At 53.4% G+C, this 16179-nt stretch overlaps 1 protein-coding gene across 1 annotated transcript in view; it reads left to right on the top strand.

Annotated features, from left to right (window-relative positions):
• The first annotated feature begins 6889 nt into the window (after nucleotides 1–6889).
• Nucleotides 6890–16179, top strand: part of SLC7A10 (solute carrier family 7 member 10) — a 14930-nt gene continuing 5640 nt past the window's right edge. Inside the window, exons 1-2 of the mRNA XM_004704720.2 lie at nucleotides 6890–7046; nucleotides 15296–15500. Of these exons, the coding sequence (XP_004704777.1) occupies nucleotides 6896–7046; nucleotides 15296–15500 (356 nt within the window). The 5' untranslated portion in view covers nucleotides 6890–6895. The remainder of the gene's footprint in view (nucleotides 7047–15295; nucleotides 15501–16179) is intronic.

Raw genomic sequence — 16179 nt, forward strand, 5'->3', positions numbered from 1 at the left:
GGGGGGGCACAGTTTGGGGTGGTCTGCCCCATGCCTGGTTGGTGCTGAAGACAGCGATCTGAAGGTCCTGTATGCTAGGAAGCGGCATCTTGAGTAGATTATACACTCAGTTACAGGCTCTCAGGTGGGCTTTGACAGCAACAAGGCAGACTTCCTGGGGGTCCATTTGGGGTGTGATAACTCCTCCCCCTTCTTGTGACTGCCTGCTGGACTCATAGAAACTCCTACCGAAGGCTCTACAGTGCAGCCAGGACCAGGATCACCTACGAGGAGACTCTCTCCCCACACAAACCACCAGAGGGGTGCGGAGGCTCTGAAACCAGGACTGAGAGATCTCTGGGAGGTTCTTTGGGGGGCTGGCAGCCCCTCCTCCTGAAACACAGGGATATCTGCCTGTGCTTCTCCTGAATTCCAACTGGGATAAAGTCGCCCCAGCTGAGGGGGGAAGGAAGCCTCAGACAAAACTAGCAGGCAACACCCAGCCCCTAGGGAGTTCCCTGGGTGTGGGTTTTCGTGCTGAATAAACAGGTGGTAGAAAGAGAAGGAAAGAGAGATAAACTCGCCCCCTGGTGGACAGATTAATGAACATATTTTGTCTCACTTTACTTTAAACTAAGGTGGCATGGTGGTTATGCATTTGGCTGCTAACCATAAAGTCAGCAGTTTGAAACCATCAGCCACTCCTTGGGAGAAAGAAATTTCTACTCCCATAAAGAGTCACAGTCTTGTAAGCTCACAGGGGCAATTCCACCCTACCCTCCAGGGTCACTATAAATAGGAGTGGACTTGATGACAGTGCGTTTGTTTGTTTGTTGTTTGTGTGAGGTTGGCTAGGAGCCCTGGTAGGATCAGTATTGGCCTGACCACAACTTTGGTGATTAAAGCCCATCGGCCACTCCCCAGCTATCTGCCTCCGTAAAGGTTTGCAGTACCTCAAGCCTTAGGAAGCAGTTTGATCCTGTCCTTTAGGGTCACTATGAATGAGCATCAACTTCATGACGGTGTATTTAGGATGGCTAAGATGAAAACACACAAAAATAAAATATGTTGGTGAGGAATTTGGAACCCTCATCCATCGCTGGTGGGACTGCAAAATGGTACACAAATTGTGTGGCGCTTCCTCTAAAAAAGGAAAACTAGAGCTACCATATGACCTAGCAATCCCACCCCAGGTATATACCCAAAACACTTGAAAGCAGAGTCGAAATGAGACCTGGACACCAATATTCATTGCAGGACTAGTCGCTACAACCCAAAGCTGGGAACAAGCTAAATGCCCACCAAGAGAGAAAAGGATACACAACATATGGCACATTCATATTGGTCATCTGGGCAGACAGCGAAACAAACCCAGGGACATTCACATGTGTATAGGAAAGAGCTCTATGTACAAGAGCAGTTGAGTATTGAGAAAACATCCCAACCTAGTTCAGATTAAGTCCATAAATTCGATATCACCCTATATGTCCAATACCAATCTATAAAGTCCCCTTCAGACTCACGAAACACATGCAATGACGCCATATGCAGGAAGATCACAGGCCAATGGGTGGGAGGTCTTGTGGATCGGGCGGCGTAAGCATCTCAGCACTGTCAGAAGTCTCCAGTCAGCCTCTCTCCAGATGGCTTCTCCAGAGGGATGTCTCACAGGGGGTGTGAAGAGAGAGAGAAAGTATGTCTCCTCCGGAGTTCCCACAACCCTCAGGAGAAGGCCATGCCCACACAGAGGCCTCATTGGCTATGATCTAATTGACAGGCAAGACTCCACCCCTTCACTCTGAATCCTCAAATTGACACCAGATTATGTAACTACTACACATATATTCCGAGTCGTTCTGTTCTGTTATTGGGTCCCTATTCGTCTGAATGCACCCGATGGGGATGAGCTTGGTGAGATTTTGTTGGTTTCAGCAGGACAAACGGGACCTGATGACATTGTGCTGAGAGGAACACAGAAATCATAAAAGGACAAATATTTAAAAGACAAGAAAATGTAAGTGTGCAGAGAGCATCATTTCTAGGTGGCTGCCAGGGATGCCAGGAAGGTGGGGTCGACGAGCTCCTGGGAGAGAAGATCGCAGTGGGTACGGGCAGTGTTTTGCAATGGCTTGTGGTCCTGCCGGTAAATTGTAGACTTGTCAAAAGTTGAACTGGCAAAAGCTGTGTGGTGGATATATTTACAAATGACAATGACAACAGAGTAGCTGCTGAGGCTGCTCATGTCCAACTAAACTCCTCACAAGATGTGGTTAAGTGATCAAATTCTGTATTTAAGGTTTCTGTCCTGTCTTCTAGTTCACTCTGTAGAGATGGAGGTCTGGAAAGCTTTTGTTTGTTTGTTATGAACTTGTTTGTCACTAACGACTCCAGGTCCATTTCGATTTTACTTTTCCTCCTTTTCTTTTTAAGCCACTCAGACCACTATTTAGATTTGAGGAAGAAGGTAATCAGGAGGGATTTTTGTTTGTTTGTTTCATTTTATTTTTAAAGAAACATACTACACATATTACACAACCCAAGAAATCAAATCAGCAATCTCCTTTCAAACCTTTCATTTTCCTTTTATTTTTGGGGGGGGGGTGTCACTGCATCAACCCACCATCCTGCCTCTCTCCCTATTCCCAGCCTCCCCTTAGTCATCAAAGTCTTGTCTGTGGTGAGTTTGCTAAGCAGAGTCTTCTCTAGTTTCATCTATGTCTTGTGGTATTTAAGAGAGTTGTCAGTGTTTTTATTGATGCATTACATTCCATAAAATGAATGTGCTCAAGCTGGCTATCCATTGCTCTATAATTGGGGTTTGGGATGGCTTCCATTTTTTTGCTACTGTGCTGCAATAAACAGAGGTGTGCATATGTCTTTTCTTGCTATCTTCTTAATTTCTTTAGGGCATATACCCAGTCCAGAGATCGCTGGATCATAAGGGACTTTGTTTGCCTTTGTTTCAGGAAGTGCCATTCGGGTTTCCTTAGTGGTTGTGCAGTCCCACGGTCCCGCCAGCAATGTGCAAGCATTCCTAGCTCTCCGCATCCTCTCCAGCCTTTGTTATGTTCTGTTGTACTGCATTTTGCCAAAAGTGATATCTCATTGCTGTTTACCTTTGTATTTCTCTTATTACTAATGAATGCAAACATGTCTTCATATGATCATTGGCTGCCTGTATGGCATCTTTGGGAAATTGTTTATTCATGTCTTGTGCCATTCTTTGCTTGGGTTATTTGTACTTTTCTTGTTAGGATGTTGTTGTTTTCTATACGTTTTACAGATTAGCCCTTTATCTGATGTATTATTACTGAATGTTTTCCCCCAACCTTTGGGTTCTCTGTTGACTTATTTGATGGAGTCTTTTGTTGTGATAAATGTTATATTTTCAGTAGCTTCCAGTTTTTTACATGGTCTTCTACAGTGTGGATATTTTTTCACCATCTTCAGTGTTGTGTTCTTGTCTTGTATTGGGGTCCTTAAGTTTGTCCCTATTTCTTCTAGGCCTTTGATCCATCTCGAGATCATTTTTGTACATGGTGTGAGGTGTGGGTCAAGACGCGATCTAGAAAACTTCCAAAACAACCATCCAAGACACACACTGAGTCTCTAATCCCCTGAAACAACAGAGGGAAAAGGAGAGTCAAGAACTGGAGGAAGAAAAAAAAAAAGAAGAATTGGAGGAGGAACTGGGATGTGTGGCTAATGGCCTTCATGAACAATAGCCTCCTTTGTCATGAACAATATGTGGCTATCATGAGGTTTTCTACTCCTTAAACAGTCACAGACTCAGAAATCTCCCCTGTCCTGTAGGGGGCCTGGGAGTTGGCATCGACTCAAGGGCAATGAGTTTGGTATTTTGGTGAACATTTTGTTGGAAAATTCCACAGGAAAATCTTGATCAAAAGGGTGAAAACGCAGAACAGAATGTCAAATTCACTTGGACTCCAGACCTTCTGGAACCATGGAGGGTGGATGAACTAAGAACATCTTTAAACCTTAAACCAAAAATGTCCCCTGAAGTCTTCTTAAAAGTAAACAACAGTTTAGCCAGCAAAAAAAAAAAGAAAATCTACCTTCAGTGCTTTGCTCTTTTAAAAACTATCTACATAGTCAGATTGACAACAACTCGAAAGATTAGACAGGGACCTGAGGGGCAGTGAGTTTATGTAAATGAGGGAGGAACAACTCAGAAAAAGAGGGTGGGAATGGCTGCAAACTCGAACAATGTAACCAATATTATGTTCTTTTTAAATTTTATTATTATTTTTTTATATTATGTTCTTACATGTAGAATCACACATGTGGTAATTGTTGAAATGGTGCATATTTTGTTAAAGTCTCAGCAAGAACAAATAAATATTTTTTTAAATTCCAAGACATTATGATAGTACATGCCTTCACTGACGTATCTTTTAAAATATCTTTCCAGAAATATTTTGTAGTTATCAATGAAAGAATTGTGATATTTATTATTTACTAACTTCTTCTTAAATATTTGATCTGTGTACCACTCTAAATTAAATTTTCCCATTTGTCCCTGGTACAGAGAAATACAATTTGTCTTTTATATTTAAATTTGTATCCAGTGATTTTGCTAATTTCATTCATTATCTTGAAGCTTACCTACAGGTTTTTAAATTTATTTATCCTCTACACACTGAACAGGACATAGGTGAACAGTAGTTTATTTCTTCATGTCCTATGTTCACCTTTCCATTTCTTTTTCTTGCCTTGTCGCACGAGGCAGGCCCTCCAGTAGGGTGCTGTGCATACGTGAAGAGCACCACCTATCCTATCATTCTCTGGCAGTCCTAGTGGAGAGAAAGCTCAACATTTCACCAAAGAGCATGATGCTTCCTGTAGCTTTTTGCATGTTTCTTCAGACGATTTTGTTGTCTTGCTTGTTTTTAGAGGCATGTCGGATTAGGAAGTTCCTTTCTGTTTCTAGTTTGCTACTAGAAGGATTTGCATGCTTTCTCCACCTACTGGAAAGGTCTTTCTCTATTAAAGTGGGGGAAACACTGATCGACTTTGGACGGTAAACCAACCTTTAATTTACCCCCAACCAGCACCACAGTCCTCAGGTGCTTTGCAGTTTCTAGTTCAATAACACTAAAACGGTCCTGGACGGAAACTCCTAGACTCACTCCCCGCCACCTATATTCAGGGCCGCCCCTCCACTCCATCCCCCCAACACACACACCTCACCCAAAGGCTAGTTGCCTGTAAGGCCAATCACAGTCTTCTTGCCTGTTAGCAACCAGCCATTTCTTGCGCTTCCTCCTAGAAACGACAACTGGACCCAAACCCAGCCGACCGCAGCGCTGTGACAACTGGATCGACAGAAACAAAGCAGACAGTCCAGACCCTGGCAACCCCCCGGCCTGTGCCCGCGTCGCCACCTCCCACTCTGCCCGAGGCGACTTTAAGAGAGCCCGCTCGGACTGCGGACTGCGTCTCTGGGGCGGGAGGCAGAGGACGCCAAGAATGCCGGGCTCCGACGGCAGCTGGGGGATGACTCTCCGCCGGGGGGACTCCCCCTCCACGCACCCCCAACATCTCCACCCACAGTCGTGCCCCTCGCCCGCCCCTCCTGCCCCGCAAAGCCCCCCCCCACGCCCACCTCCCTCCTCGACGCCCTCCGCCCCTCGCCCGCGCCCCACCCTGGCCGGTGGGCGGCCGTCGGCCCTGGTGGCCGGGGAGCGCAGCGCGCCGGCGCGGCCTCATCCACATGCAGGGGACGGCGCGGCGCGGCGGCCGCCAGGAAAGGACAAAGGCTGTTCCGCCGCCGGCCGCCCCGTGCCAGGCTCGCCCGGCCGGCCGCCCCGGTGGCCCCGATGCGGCCCCCTTGCGTCTGGCCTGCGGGCAGGGCGACCGGGGCCAGCGACTTCCGGGCGGAGGCCGTCTCCCTCGGGCCCAAACTCTCCACCCCCTCCCGCCACCTCCAGGGCCGCAACGCCCCTCTCGGTGTCCTCCCGAAAGTCGGAGCAGGTACCGGGCTGGACTAGGCGGGCCCTGCGCCCAGGACCCGGCCCGCGGAAGCCAGCCTCTGACCTGCGAGCAGCCGCCAGCAGTCCGGCCTGCCCCCTCCCCCCAAGCCAGACGGGGGGGGGGGGGGGGGGGGGGGGGGGGGGGGGGAGCGCAGTCTGCTCCAGAATTCCCACACAGGCCCCTCTGAATGAAGGTCTTCAACCCAGACCTTTGACTGGGGTGCAGAACGTCTCCTGATCCCTGGGCCAGAGGGGTCCCACGCCTCCCCCAGCTGAGCCTCCCGGGGTTCAGGACTCTAAGGAGGATCCGAGACACGTTGGGCCTCAGCCCCGTACCTGCAGAATGGGTCAGCGCCCCGACCCGCCCCGCCCCAGCCCGGCCCTCGGTCTGCGCCAGGATTTACGGAGGTGCTGGCACAGGGTGGGTCCCCAGTACAGGCGGCTGTTGTTCCTTCTGCCAGCTTCCTCGGGGCCAGGGGCAGCCTGTCTTTGAGCTCTTCTCCCCTCCCCACCCCTACTCCTCACCAGCAAATTCATGGAACCGAGCCAGGCGGGCCCCTTCCTCCGCTAACTCCATTGGGAAGTTCTTCCTAAATCTGCCCCAAGTCCTCTTTCTCCTGCCCTGGCCTGGACTGGGTAGTGGGGGAGGAGGGAGGGACAGAGGTGGGGGGGTGTTCCCTTTGAAGGAGGGGGTGGGGAAGGGGGCTGCCCGCCAACCCTCCTTCCGTCCCTCCAGGGGGCCCCAAGCCGCCCAGGGCTGGGGGCCCGGGCCCCGCGCCAGCGCATGCGCCCGCCTGTAGGCGCTGTCGGAGCAGCGAGGTCTGCTCACACCCAGACAGACTAACTGACTGACGGACCGACGGACTGGAGGCCGGCCGGACGACAGGGCAGCACTGGGAGCGGGGACGTGGCAGGACAGCGACATGGCCGGCCACACGCAGCAGCCGAGCGCGCGCGGAAACTCGGTCCGTGCGCCCTCACCCTCCCCCGGCCGGGGGCCAGGCCCCGGCGCCTCGGAGCGGGTGGCGCTCAAGAAGGAGATCGGGCTGGTGAGCGCCTGCACCATCATCATCGGTGAGCGGGGACCGACGTGGCGGCGGCCCGGACCGCGGGGCCAGGTCGGGGGCTGGACGCTTGAGACCACGAGCAAGGGACACGGGCGTCCCTAAGGCGACCCTCCTCTGATCGCGCTCTGACGGTCAAGGCAGGGCCCACCGAGAGCTCACAGGACTCTCTGTGCCCCCACCCACCCACCCCCGCTTCCCAGGCGCCCTGAACTTTTTCTAACCTGGAGAGTAAGGAGCAGGTATCGCTCATCGGATCACCCTCTCCAGACTTAACTTGGTTGCGGGTCTTTGGCAAGCCTTGGTGGCATAGCGGTTCTGAGTTGGGCTGCTTAACCACGAGGTCAGCAGTTCAAGTCTGTGGGATAACCACGTGACTTTCAGAAACCCACAGGGCTTGTTCTACCCTGTCCTACAAGGTCACACGATTGAGATGAGGCTTTCTACTCCTGTAGAGTCCTGGAAATCCACAATTCAGAAACAACTGGGTGGCGGTTGTGCTTTTGAGTTTGGGGCTTTGGCAAGTCAAAAACCCTCAGCTTTTTCTTCTGTGTAACGGAAATATGGTCTGGCCCTTGAAAGCCCGAGCCTTGTGTGGTGGGGCTGTGCAGGCAGGCACCCTGTGCAGGGTCCCCATGTTCTGGACTGTGGCACCCACGGAGCCTCTCTGCATGCTAGGTGTCATGTTCTTTAAAACCCGGAACTGCAGAAGCAGGTTCAGTCTGTCACTACTGCAGTGTGGCAGCAGCATGAGAGGGAGAGGGACCAAGCAGCCAGTGGCTGGGGGACACCAGAGCTGGGGTGGGCAGACCAGGCCTGCCAGAAGGTCAGTGCTCCTGGGCAGGGATCCCGGCCCTCTGACCTTTCACTCTGACCCAGCTTCTCCACCTGTGAATGGATCTGTTTGTCCTGCATGAAGCTCTAGTGGCCAGAGGGCTAGGGGACAGAAAGAAGGGAGGTTGAATTTTTCTCCCTTTCCCAGGTGATAGGAGCTCTGTGGTTTAGTGGGTTTTGCATTGGGCTGCTAACCGCAAGATCAGCAGTTCCAAACCACCAGCTCTATTGGAGAGAGATGAGGCTTCCTACTCAAGGAAAGATTTAAAATCTCGGAAACTCAAGGTGCAATTCTACAATTCCCCATCCTACAGGGTCACTTTGAGTCAGAATTGACAGTGAGTTTGAAGTTTTTTTGGTTGTGGTGGTTGGGGGGTGGGGTCCCAGGTCACAAACATTGACTCCTTGGGAACTAGGCTAAGCTACATCTGTGTTGTGACCCCATCAAGTGCCTCTGTGCCCTTCCTGGAAGGGACTGTTCTGTTCCCTGTGCCCTAGGAGATGGATGACAGGCTTTCACCGGACCAGGCTTCCCCTTCCCCAGCCAGTGGGAGTGCAGCAGCGTCCAAACCGAGACCCTAGGAGATCCTGTCCTTCCCTCACCCGCTACCCCATAGCCACCTCGGGCTCAAGGAGGGGGAGGTGTGGCATGACTAGGCACAGGAGGGTGACTTCACCTACAATGAGTGTAAGACAGTTCCCTCTGGCTGCTGCAAGGAGCCACTAGAGGGGACAAACAAGAGAGAATAGAGCCAGTCAAGATGGGGACCAGGGTGGGCAAATAGTGTTACATTCTTTGCACTGTACTACACCTTTTAGAACACTGCATTGGCAACCTATGTTCCCACCTTGCAAGATGAGGCTCTCTGTACCCATTTTACTGACATAGAAACTGAGGTCTACAATTGAGTGACATTGTGACAATGGTGGGCCTTGGGTTTAGAGCATGGTTTGGACTTGGATCTGAGCCACGTTGCTCTTCATCCTGGTGTTGGGCCAACGGGGACCAGATTCTAAGCTTTCAGGGAGGTTAGGATTGAGCTAGGTTTCCTGAGCCCCACACCCCACTGTGGGCAAACAGGTGGACAGAGGAGTCCCCGGAGGCTGTGCATGCAGGGTCTGTTTCTGACATGGGCATCTTGGCCAACTCACTCCCTCATTTGACACCCAGGGAAGGGACATACTCAGGCCCCAGCAGTGGGGGTTTCCACCTGACTCTGCTCACCAGTTGGCCCTGTCTCACACCTCTCTGCACTTGACTCTAGTGCCCAGTTCATCCAGGGCGTATAGGTCAGGGATCAAGGGGTCTGGGTCATGAGCCCATCTTCTCATGAGCCAATCCTGCTCTGGTCCCCCTGACCAGGGCCTTTGCTGTGGTCTCTAGGACTGGAGGCAGCAGGACTGCTCAAAGGATGAAACCCCTAGAGCCCCTGTCCCTCTGTGCTGTGAGTCCCAGGAGACATAATCCTGTATTAGAGTGCCTCCAAGTCTCACTGTGGCCCCAGTTCACAGATAAGGAAACAGAGGATCCGAAGCTGTATTCTAGGGACCAGGGCCACATCAGCCAAAAGCACTGGACAGGATCATTCTACTTAACCAATATTTGAGCTTATACTGTGTGCCCTGATGGCGTAGTGATAATTCATTGGGATGCTAATCATAAGGTCAGCAGTTCAAATCCACCAGCCGCTCCATGGGGAAAAGATGTGCCTTTCTATTCCCATAAACAGTTACAGTCTGGGAAACCCACAGGGCAGTTCTACCCTGTATTCCAAGGTCACTATGAGTAGAATTGACTTGATGGCAAGGAGTTTGGGTTTTTGAGTTTACTATGTGCACTGTCCTAGGTGCTGAAGACATAAAACCAAACTCACTGCCATTGACTCGATGCCAATTCATCAAGACCTTATAGAACAGAATAGAACTGCCATGTTCCATAAAGCCCTGTAGTTCTCCCTTCAGAACAACTGGTGGTATCCTGATCTTGTGGATCATAGTCCAATACATAACCACTATGGCACCAGGGCTGCTGATGGAGATACAACAGGGATTAAAATGGGAACCTGGAGCATTTTTCGCTGAAGAGGGACAGGATAGGATTGATGAGACTTACATCTGCATGGGCTCATCTGGTGAAGAGGTTGTGGGGACCAGGGCAGCCCAGCCAGGAGGCTTCTACAGTCACCTGGGCAAAAGACGATCAGCCCGATGTCCCCCATAAGTTTGGAAGCTAGAGACCAGGATGGTGGGGGGATGGACTGGATGTGGTCTGGAGAAAGAAGAGTCAAGGTTTTAGCCTGAGCAGCTGGGAGGATGGTTTGCTATGTATTGATTGATTGGGGGATGACTTTGAGAGGGGCAGGTTAGGGGGAAGCCTGTGGAAGCCAAGAACTCAATTCTGAACATGTCAAGTGTGAAATGGTGGCACTGTGGGTTTGGCATTGACGGCAAACCATTGGGTCAGCAGTTCAAACCTACCCACCACTCCACAAGGGAATGGGGTCGTGATGAGAAAGAATTGACTGGGTAGCAGTGAGTAGCTCTGTAGTTTGTTGGAGATAAGGTACCTTGGCGGTACAGTGGTTAAGCGCTCAGCTGTGAAACAGAAGGTTGGTAGTTTGAACCCACCAACTACTCCATAAGAGAAAGAGGAGGCTGTCTGCGTCCTTGAAGATCAATAGCCTGACAAACCTTGTGGGGCAGTTTCCCTCTGTCCTCATGGACCACTGAGGGGGATGGGCCTGACGACAATGGGCTTGGTTGTGGTGGGTGCTGAGTATGCAGGTTGAGTTTAGTGGAAAGGTCTGTAACCAGGTAGGGGTATACATTTGGGGTTGCCAATGTCTGCATAGAATTTAAACCAGGATATTGGGCAAAAGCAGCCAGGGTGCAAGTAAGTATATTAAGCAGTGAGTCCCAGGGCTGAGCCCTGGGTGCCCAGTGCTGAGAAGTCGGGGTGACCATAGCCAGCAAAGGGACCATAGAAGATGTTGCCATGGGGGTAGGAGGGAGGAAACCCAAAAGAGGGGGGATACTGGTAATGAGGTGCCAACTGCTTCCGGTGAGTCACTTAGCAGGAGGTCTGGGGCTGACCGGGGATTCAGCATCAGGGAGCTCACCATGACTTAGATAAGATGCCTCTGGGAGACTGCACTCTGCTGGGGCTGCCCAAGTCTCACCCAAGTCCCAGAAAGCCAGGCAGGCTGAACAACCAGGCAGAGGGGACTCTCCAAGCCTGCTCCCCTCTCACCCAAAGCCCCCCACCCTGGACCTGGCAATGCCCCAGCAATGTCCTGGGCTGATGCCAGAGGGGTAGCTGACATGCCCCCCTCCCCCAGGATGCTCCTGTGTTCAAGGGAACCGGGGGACAGGCTTCACCCAGGTCTCAGAAAGAGGTGACAAGTGCAGGTCTTCAGAGACCAGATGAACGTCCCCAGTGTCTTCTCCCAAGAAGGTGAGGGTAAGAGGGGCCCTCCGCGGCCTCCCAGACTGTGTAACACAGTTACCTCCCATCCCTATGCACTGTGCACCAGCTTTACAAATAAGGCTCAGAAAGCCTGAGGGGCTCACCCAAGGGTGAGGCTCCTGGCCTGAGGGTCTGGGCTTCACTTTAGGTCTGGCAGTTCTCAACTTGTCAGCACCTCTGCCCAGGACCCTCAAAACCTTGGGCCCACTTTCCAGAGGCCTCATGGTCATAAACTAAGCTGGGGGCACAGTGCAAGGGAAGGAGACCCAGCCCAAGGCCAAGCTCTAGCCAGGCCCAGAGTCCCAGGGTCTCTTGCCCTGAGGGTAGTGTGTCCCCTTGGCAGCAGGAAGCCCCACTATGGCCAGGTCTACTGGAACACACCCACAACAGGGCTTGGGCCACATCCCAACAGCCCAGGCACACACTCTCCTCTCTGGGATGCAGGATCCACTGGGGCACAAAAAGGAATTGCCTCCTGTCTGTCCCCTGGAAATGGGCCAGGGGCCATTTTAGCAGCCAGGACAAGACCTCAGGGAGGCAGTGGACTTGGGAGACACTGTCCTCAGAGGAAGGCAAGCAGACCCCGTGCTGTCCATCTCCTTCACAGATGCTTCCCCCAGGCCAGTGACCCCACCTGGCAGATAGGGAAACCGGCCCAGAGAGGCAGCACCAGCCTGGGTTCACACAGCCAGCTCCTAGATGGGGAAGGGGGCATTGCCCAGCAGTGTGACCTCGCAGGACCCTACTGCTCCCTCCCCAAGTCAGCCCCTTCACTACACACACACACACACACACACACACACACACACACACACACACACACGCCAGGCAGGCAGGTGGTGTGTTCACAGACATGACCTCAGTGGTGCACCCTGCGACCTCCCTGTTCTGCGCTGCCTCCCAGAAGTAGGTCAGCGTGCTCAGCAGCCACAGCCTGGGAACAATGGTCCTTTCTTCCTGCCTGCAGAGTCCTGTAAGCCCCATCAGGCCAAACATCTTAAAGTGATCAAAACTGCCCTTAGGCTGAGGGGAGGGCAGGCCACAGGAGATGGCAAGGAGGGCTTCTGGTGGCAGGCACCTATAGCCCCCAACCAGAGCTTCTGCAGAGACCACGGCAGCCCAGGCCTCTGGGTGGAGGGCTGTGGAGCTGGGGATGGGGCTCAGAGATGGTTTCTGTGCTTTCAGACACCTACCTGGACACCCAGCAGTGTCTCCAAGTCTCCCCGCCGCCACCCCCCCCAACCCCCACACACACCCTGTCTGGCTAGAGTCCCTACCATTTCTCTTCCTTCAGAACAGGAGCCCTGAAGGCTAAGTTTGCCCACAGCTGTCCCCGTGGCTGTTTCAGTCCAGAGCAAGAGGTGCCTAAGGGTCTCTGAAGTGCAAGCACTGTTCTCAAACCCCAGTCCTGGGAGCTATTTAAGGAGAGGTCCTGACTCCTGTAGCCAGAGGCCACATGTCCCCTCAATACCGGCCCCTACCCCTAGAGCAGAGTCTACAGCCTCTGGACACAGGTCAGTAATGACCCCAGTGTGGAGGACCACGTGCCAGCTGTGGCTGCCCAGGGACCATGCCCAAAGGATCCCTGCAGGGCTGAACTGTGCCAAGGCCTGGGGTCCCCACAGGGCAGGTGGCGCAGGACCCTGCGTGCTCCCTTCCTCAAGGTGCCCAGATCCTTTCAAGGCCACCCAGCCCCCGCTGGCATCCAACCTCACTGGCGTTTGGCAAATTCTGCTCCGCCAGGTCCTGAGAACAGAGGCTCTGCCCGCTGGTTAGAGCAGCCTCAAAGGCCCTTTAGAAACCCAAGGGCCCACCCAGGCCCTGGCCCCCACCCCCACCCCACCTGAGTTCATGAAGACGTAGCCCCTCTCCTCACAACTGACCTCAGGGTGGGGCGGGAGCGCCTTGCTTCTTATCTGGCTTGTATTTAGGTCTCCTGGGATGTGACCAGAAAACCAAGTGCAGTGCCAAGGCCGTCCAGACAGGAACGCTGTGTTGCCCGGGGTGGGGGCAGGGGTGCATGCAGACTGGTAGCCACTGCAGCTTCCTCATCCAGCCCTGCCCGTGAAGCTGCCATCACCCTGCCCAGACCCCAGCAGCGGGGGGCAATCCTGCTTCAAGGCCTCAGCAGACTTGACTCCTCTGTGTAGTCTATGGGCTTAGGGGTGATTTCCTGTTAGGGCCTAGTACAAACCCCAGGAACACTTCCAAAGGGCCCAGAGCACTCCCTACCCTTTCACCCTGACTGCTAGGAGCTCCTCCCAGGAACCGGCTCTGGAGTCAAGGCACAACAGAGCATTTCTCAGTATGTCAGAGAACAAAGGACATCAGCCCTACCCCCTCCCAGACACCTGGGCCAGCCTGCCACCCTTCAATTCCACTTGTACCTGAGTCTGGGGTGCCTGCCATCCCTCTGTCCCTGGCAGGCCCCTGTAGAGGAAGGCCAGGGAGGGACTGTTGTCCCATACTTCACAGATGAGGAAGTGAGCCCTGCAAGTCACCTCACTGATGCCACGTTGTATGCCACTTACTCATCCTTTAGTCATGTCCCTGGGAGGTGACAACGGCACCTCGATCAACCACTAGCCCAAAGATTGGTGGTTCAAGACTACCCTGAGGTGCCTCAGAAGAAAGACCTGGCAATCAACATCTGAAGAACAAGCATGCCCTTGGCGCCCCCAAGGAGCACAGTTCACACTGACAAACACAGGGTCACCATGAGCCAGAACCAAATCCATTGGTTTGGTAGTTTAATCAACAGATACTTACAGAGCAACTGCTATGTCACTGAGGGAGCCCTAGTGGTACAATGGGTTATGCATTGGACTGCTAACTGCAAGGGCAGCAGTTCAAATCCACCAGCCACTTCTGGGGAGACTGATGAGGCTCTGTGCTCCCATAAAGAGTTTCAGTCTCTGAAGCCCCAAGGAACAGCTCAACCCTACCCTCTAGGGTCTCTCTGAGTGGGAATCGACTTGGCGGCCATCAGGGTGGGACGAGGGAGTGGAGTACTGAGCAGACACTGCACACAGCAACACCTCTGGCGGCTGAGCAGAGAGCTTCATGTATTCCTTTCATCTCCCCCCATGGTTAGGCCATAATGAGGTGGGAGGGTGAGCAGGCAGGAGTCGGTGAGAAGGGGCCCAGCGCCATGTTTCCAGGAGTCTTCCAGGGCTGGGTAAGCCCTGCTTGCAGCCATCTACACCCAGTCAAGCCTTTTCTGCTGACTACCAGCCCCAGCCCTGAAAACTTACCCGTCTTTCTCCCTCATCCTTCTGCCCCTTGCCCAGGACTTGGGACATCTTCATTGTACTAGGAAACAAAGTGGCTTCGAAGCCGGGGTCCGAAACCTGGGCTCTCAGTCAGAGAGGACCCCTGGGGGCCCTAGAAGGAGGGTAAATGCAGAGCAGGCTCAGGGAATACCATGGGGGGGGTGGGCAAGGAGGAGAGGGCCAAACCCAAAGCAGTCCAAGAGGGCTGGACTCCGGCCACTAAGATAGGAGAGACAGGAGAATGGCGTGGCCACTTAGGTTGCACAGATGCTGGGTGCCTAACAGGAGGCTGGGGCAAGGGGCGGAGTCTGGTCAGGCTGGGATGCTCAGGAGTGACCCAGCCACTATTCAGGGGACAGAGCAGGCTCATTGTGCTTGCACTACCCTGTGGGTATGTGGGGGTAGAGTGACTCAGATGGGACCCGTCTCTGGCAGGGAAGCCCGGCTGGATGGATCAGGTACGTGGGGGTGTCTGGAAGATGGTAAACTCACTGTGGGACTTAGTGGGTTTGCATGGGCAATTTGGTGGGTGGGTGGTGGGGCGGGGGAGGGTGGGAGTGGCATCCACACACCTCAAGGCCCACCTCTTCAGGAGTGGCCCAAGCTCCTGAGCATCCAGAGCCCTGACAGAGAAGTCTGGGCTGCCCAGGGGACCCAAGCCTGACGGGTCCCTTTCTCCACCCGCAGGGAACATCATCGGCTCGGGCATCTTCATCTCCCCCAAGGGGGTCTTGGAGCACTCAGGCTCCGTGGGCCTGGCCCTCTTCGTCTGGGTCCTAGGTGGGGGCATCACAGCCCTGGGCTCGCTGTGCTACGCTGAACTGGGAGTCGCCATCCCCAAGTCCGGTGGGGACTACGCTTATGTCACAGAGATCTTCGGGGGCCTGGCTGGGTGAGTGTGGGGCACCAGCTGAGCAGGGGGCAGCTTCTCAAGGATGGGATGACCAGTTGGGCTCTGGGCCTTGGTTTCTGCTGCTGTCTCCCCATCAGAGAGGACCGGTGAAGAGAAGGGCTTGGCAGGCTTCCAGGACCAGGTGATGGCACCAACGCCCACTCCCCCACATGTTCTGCCCCGCTAAGCCCCACTCCCCACCCTGTGCTTCTGGGCCAGAAGGCCCTTACTTCTGGAAATTGCTCACTGCTGCCAGTCTAGGAAGGATGGGACCTTGTTTTTAGTGAAGCCTGTGTGCAGAGAAGGAGCTCCGGTGGTGTAGTGGTCACATATTGGGCTGCAGTCCGAAAGGTGAGCAGTTTGAAACCATCAGCCGCTACTCTGGAAAAAGATGGAGATTTCTACCGCTGCAAAGAGTTAGTCTCAGAAATTCACAGAGGCAGTTCGACCCTGCCCTATAGGGTCATTACATCAGCATCAACTCGATGGCAGTGGCTTGGAGTTTTTTGACAGACTGTAACTGAATTAATCGTTTGTTGGGGGTATATGGCAGGGGAGGTTGGAGGGAAACGGGGAGCTAATAATGACTTGGTGGCAATGAGTTGTGTCATATACGCAGGGGGACATGATATTCCTGTAAGACCCCTGTACAAATTGTCCTTTAAGTAGCCCCCCCCCC

This window comes from Echinops telfairi, unplaced genomic scaffold, assembly GCF_000313985.2.
Source record: "Echinops telfairi isolate 266 unplaced genomic scaffold, ASM31398v2 ScPeMD7_2291;HRSCAF=2852, whole genome shotgun sequence".
NCBI classification, from domain to species: Eukaryota; Metazoa; Chordata; class Mammalia; order Afrosoricida; family Tenrecidae; genus Echinops; species Echinops telfairi.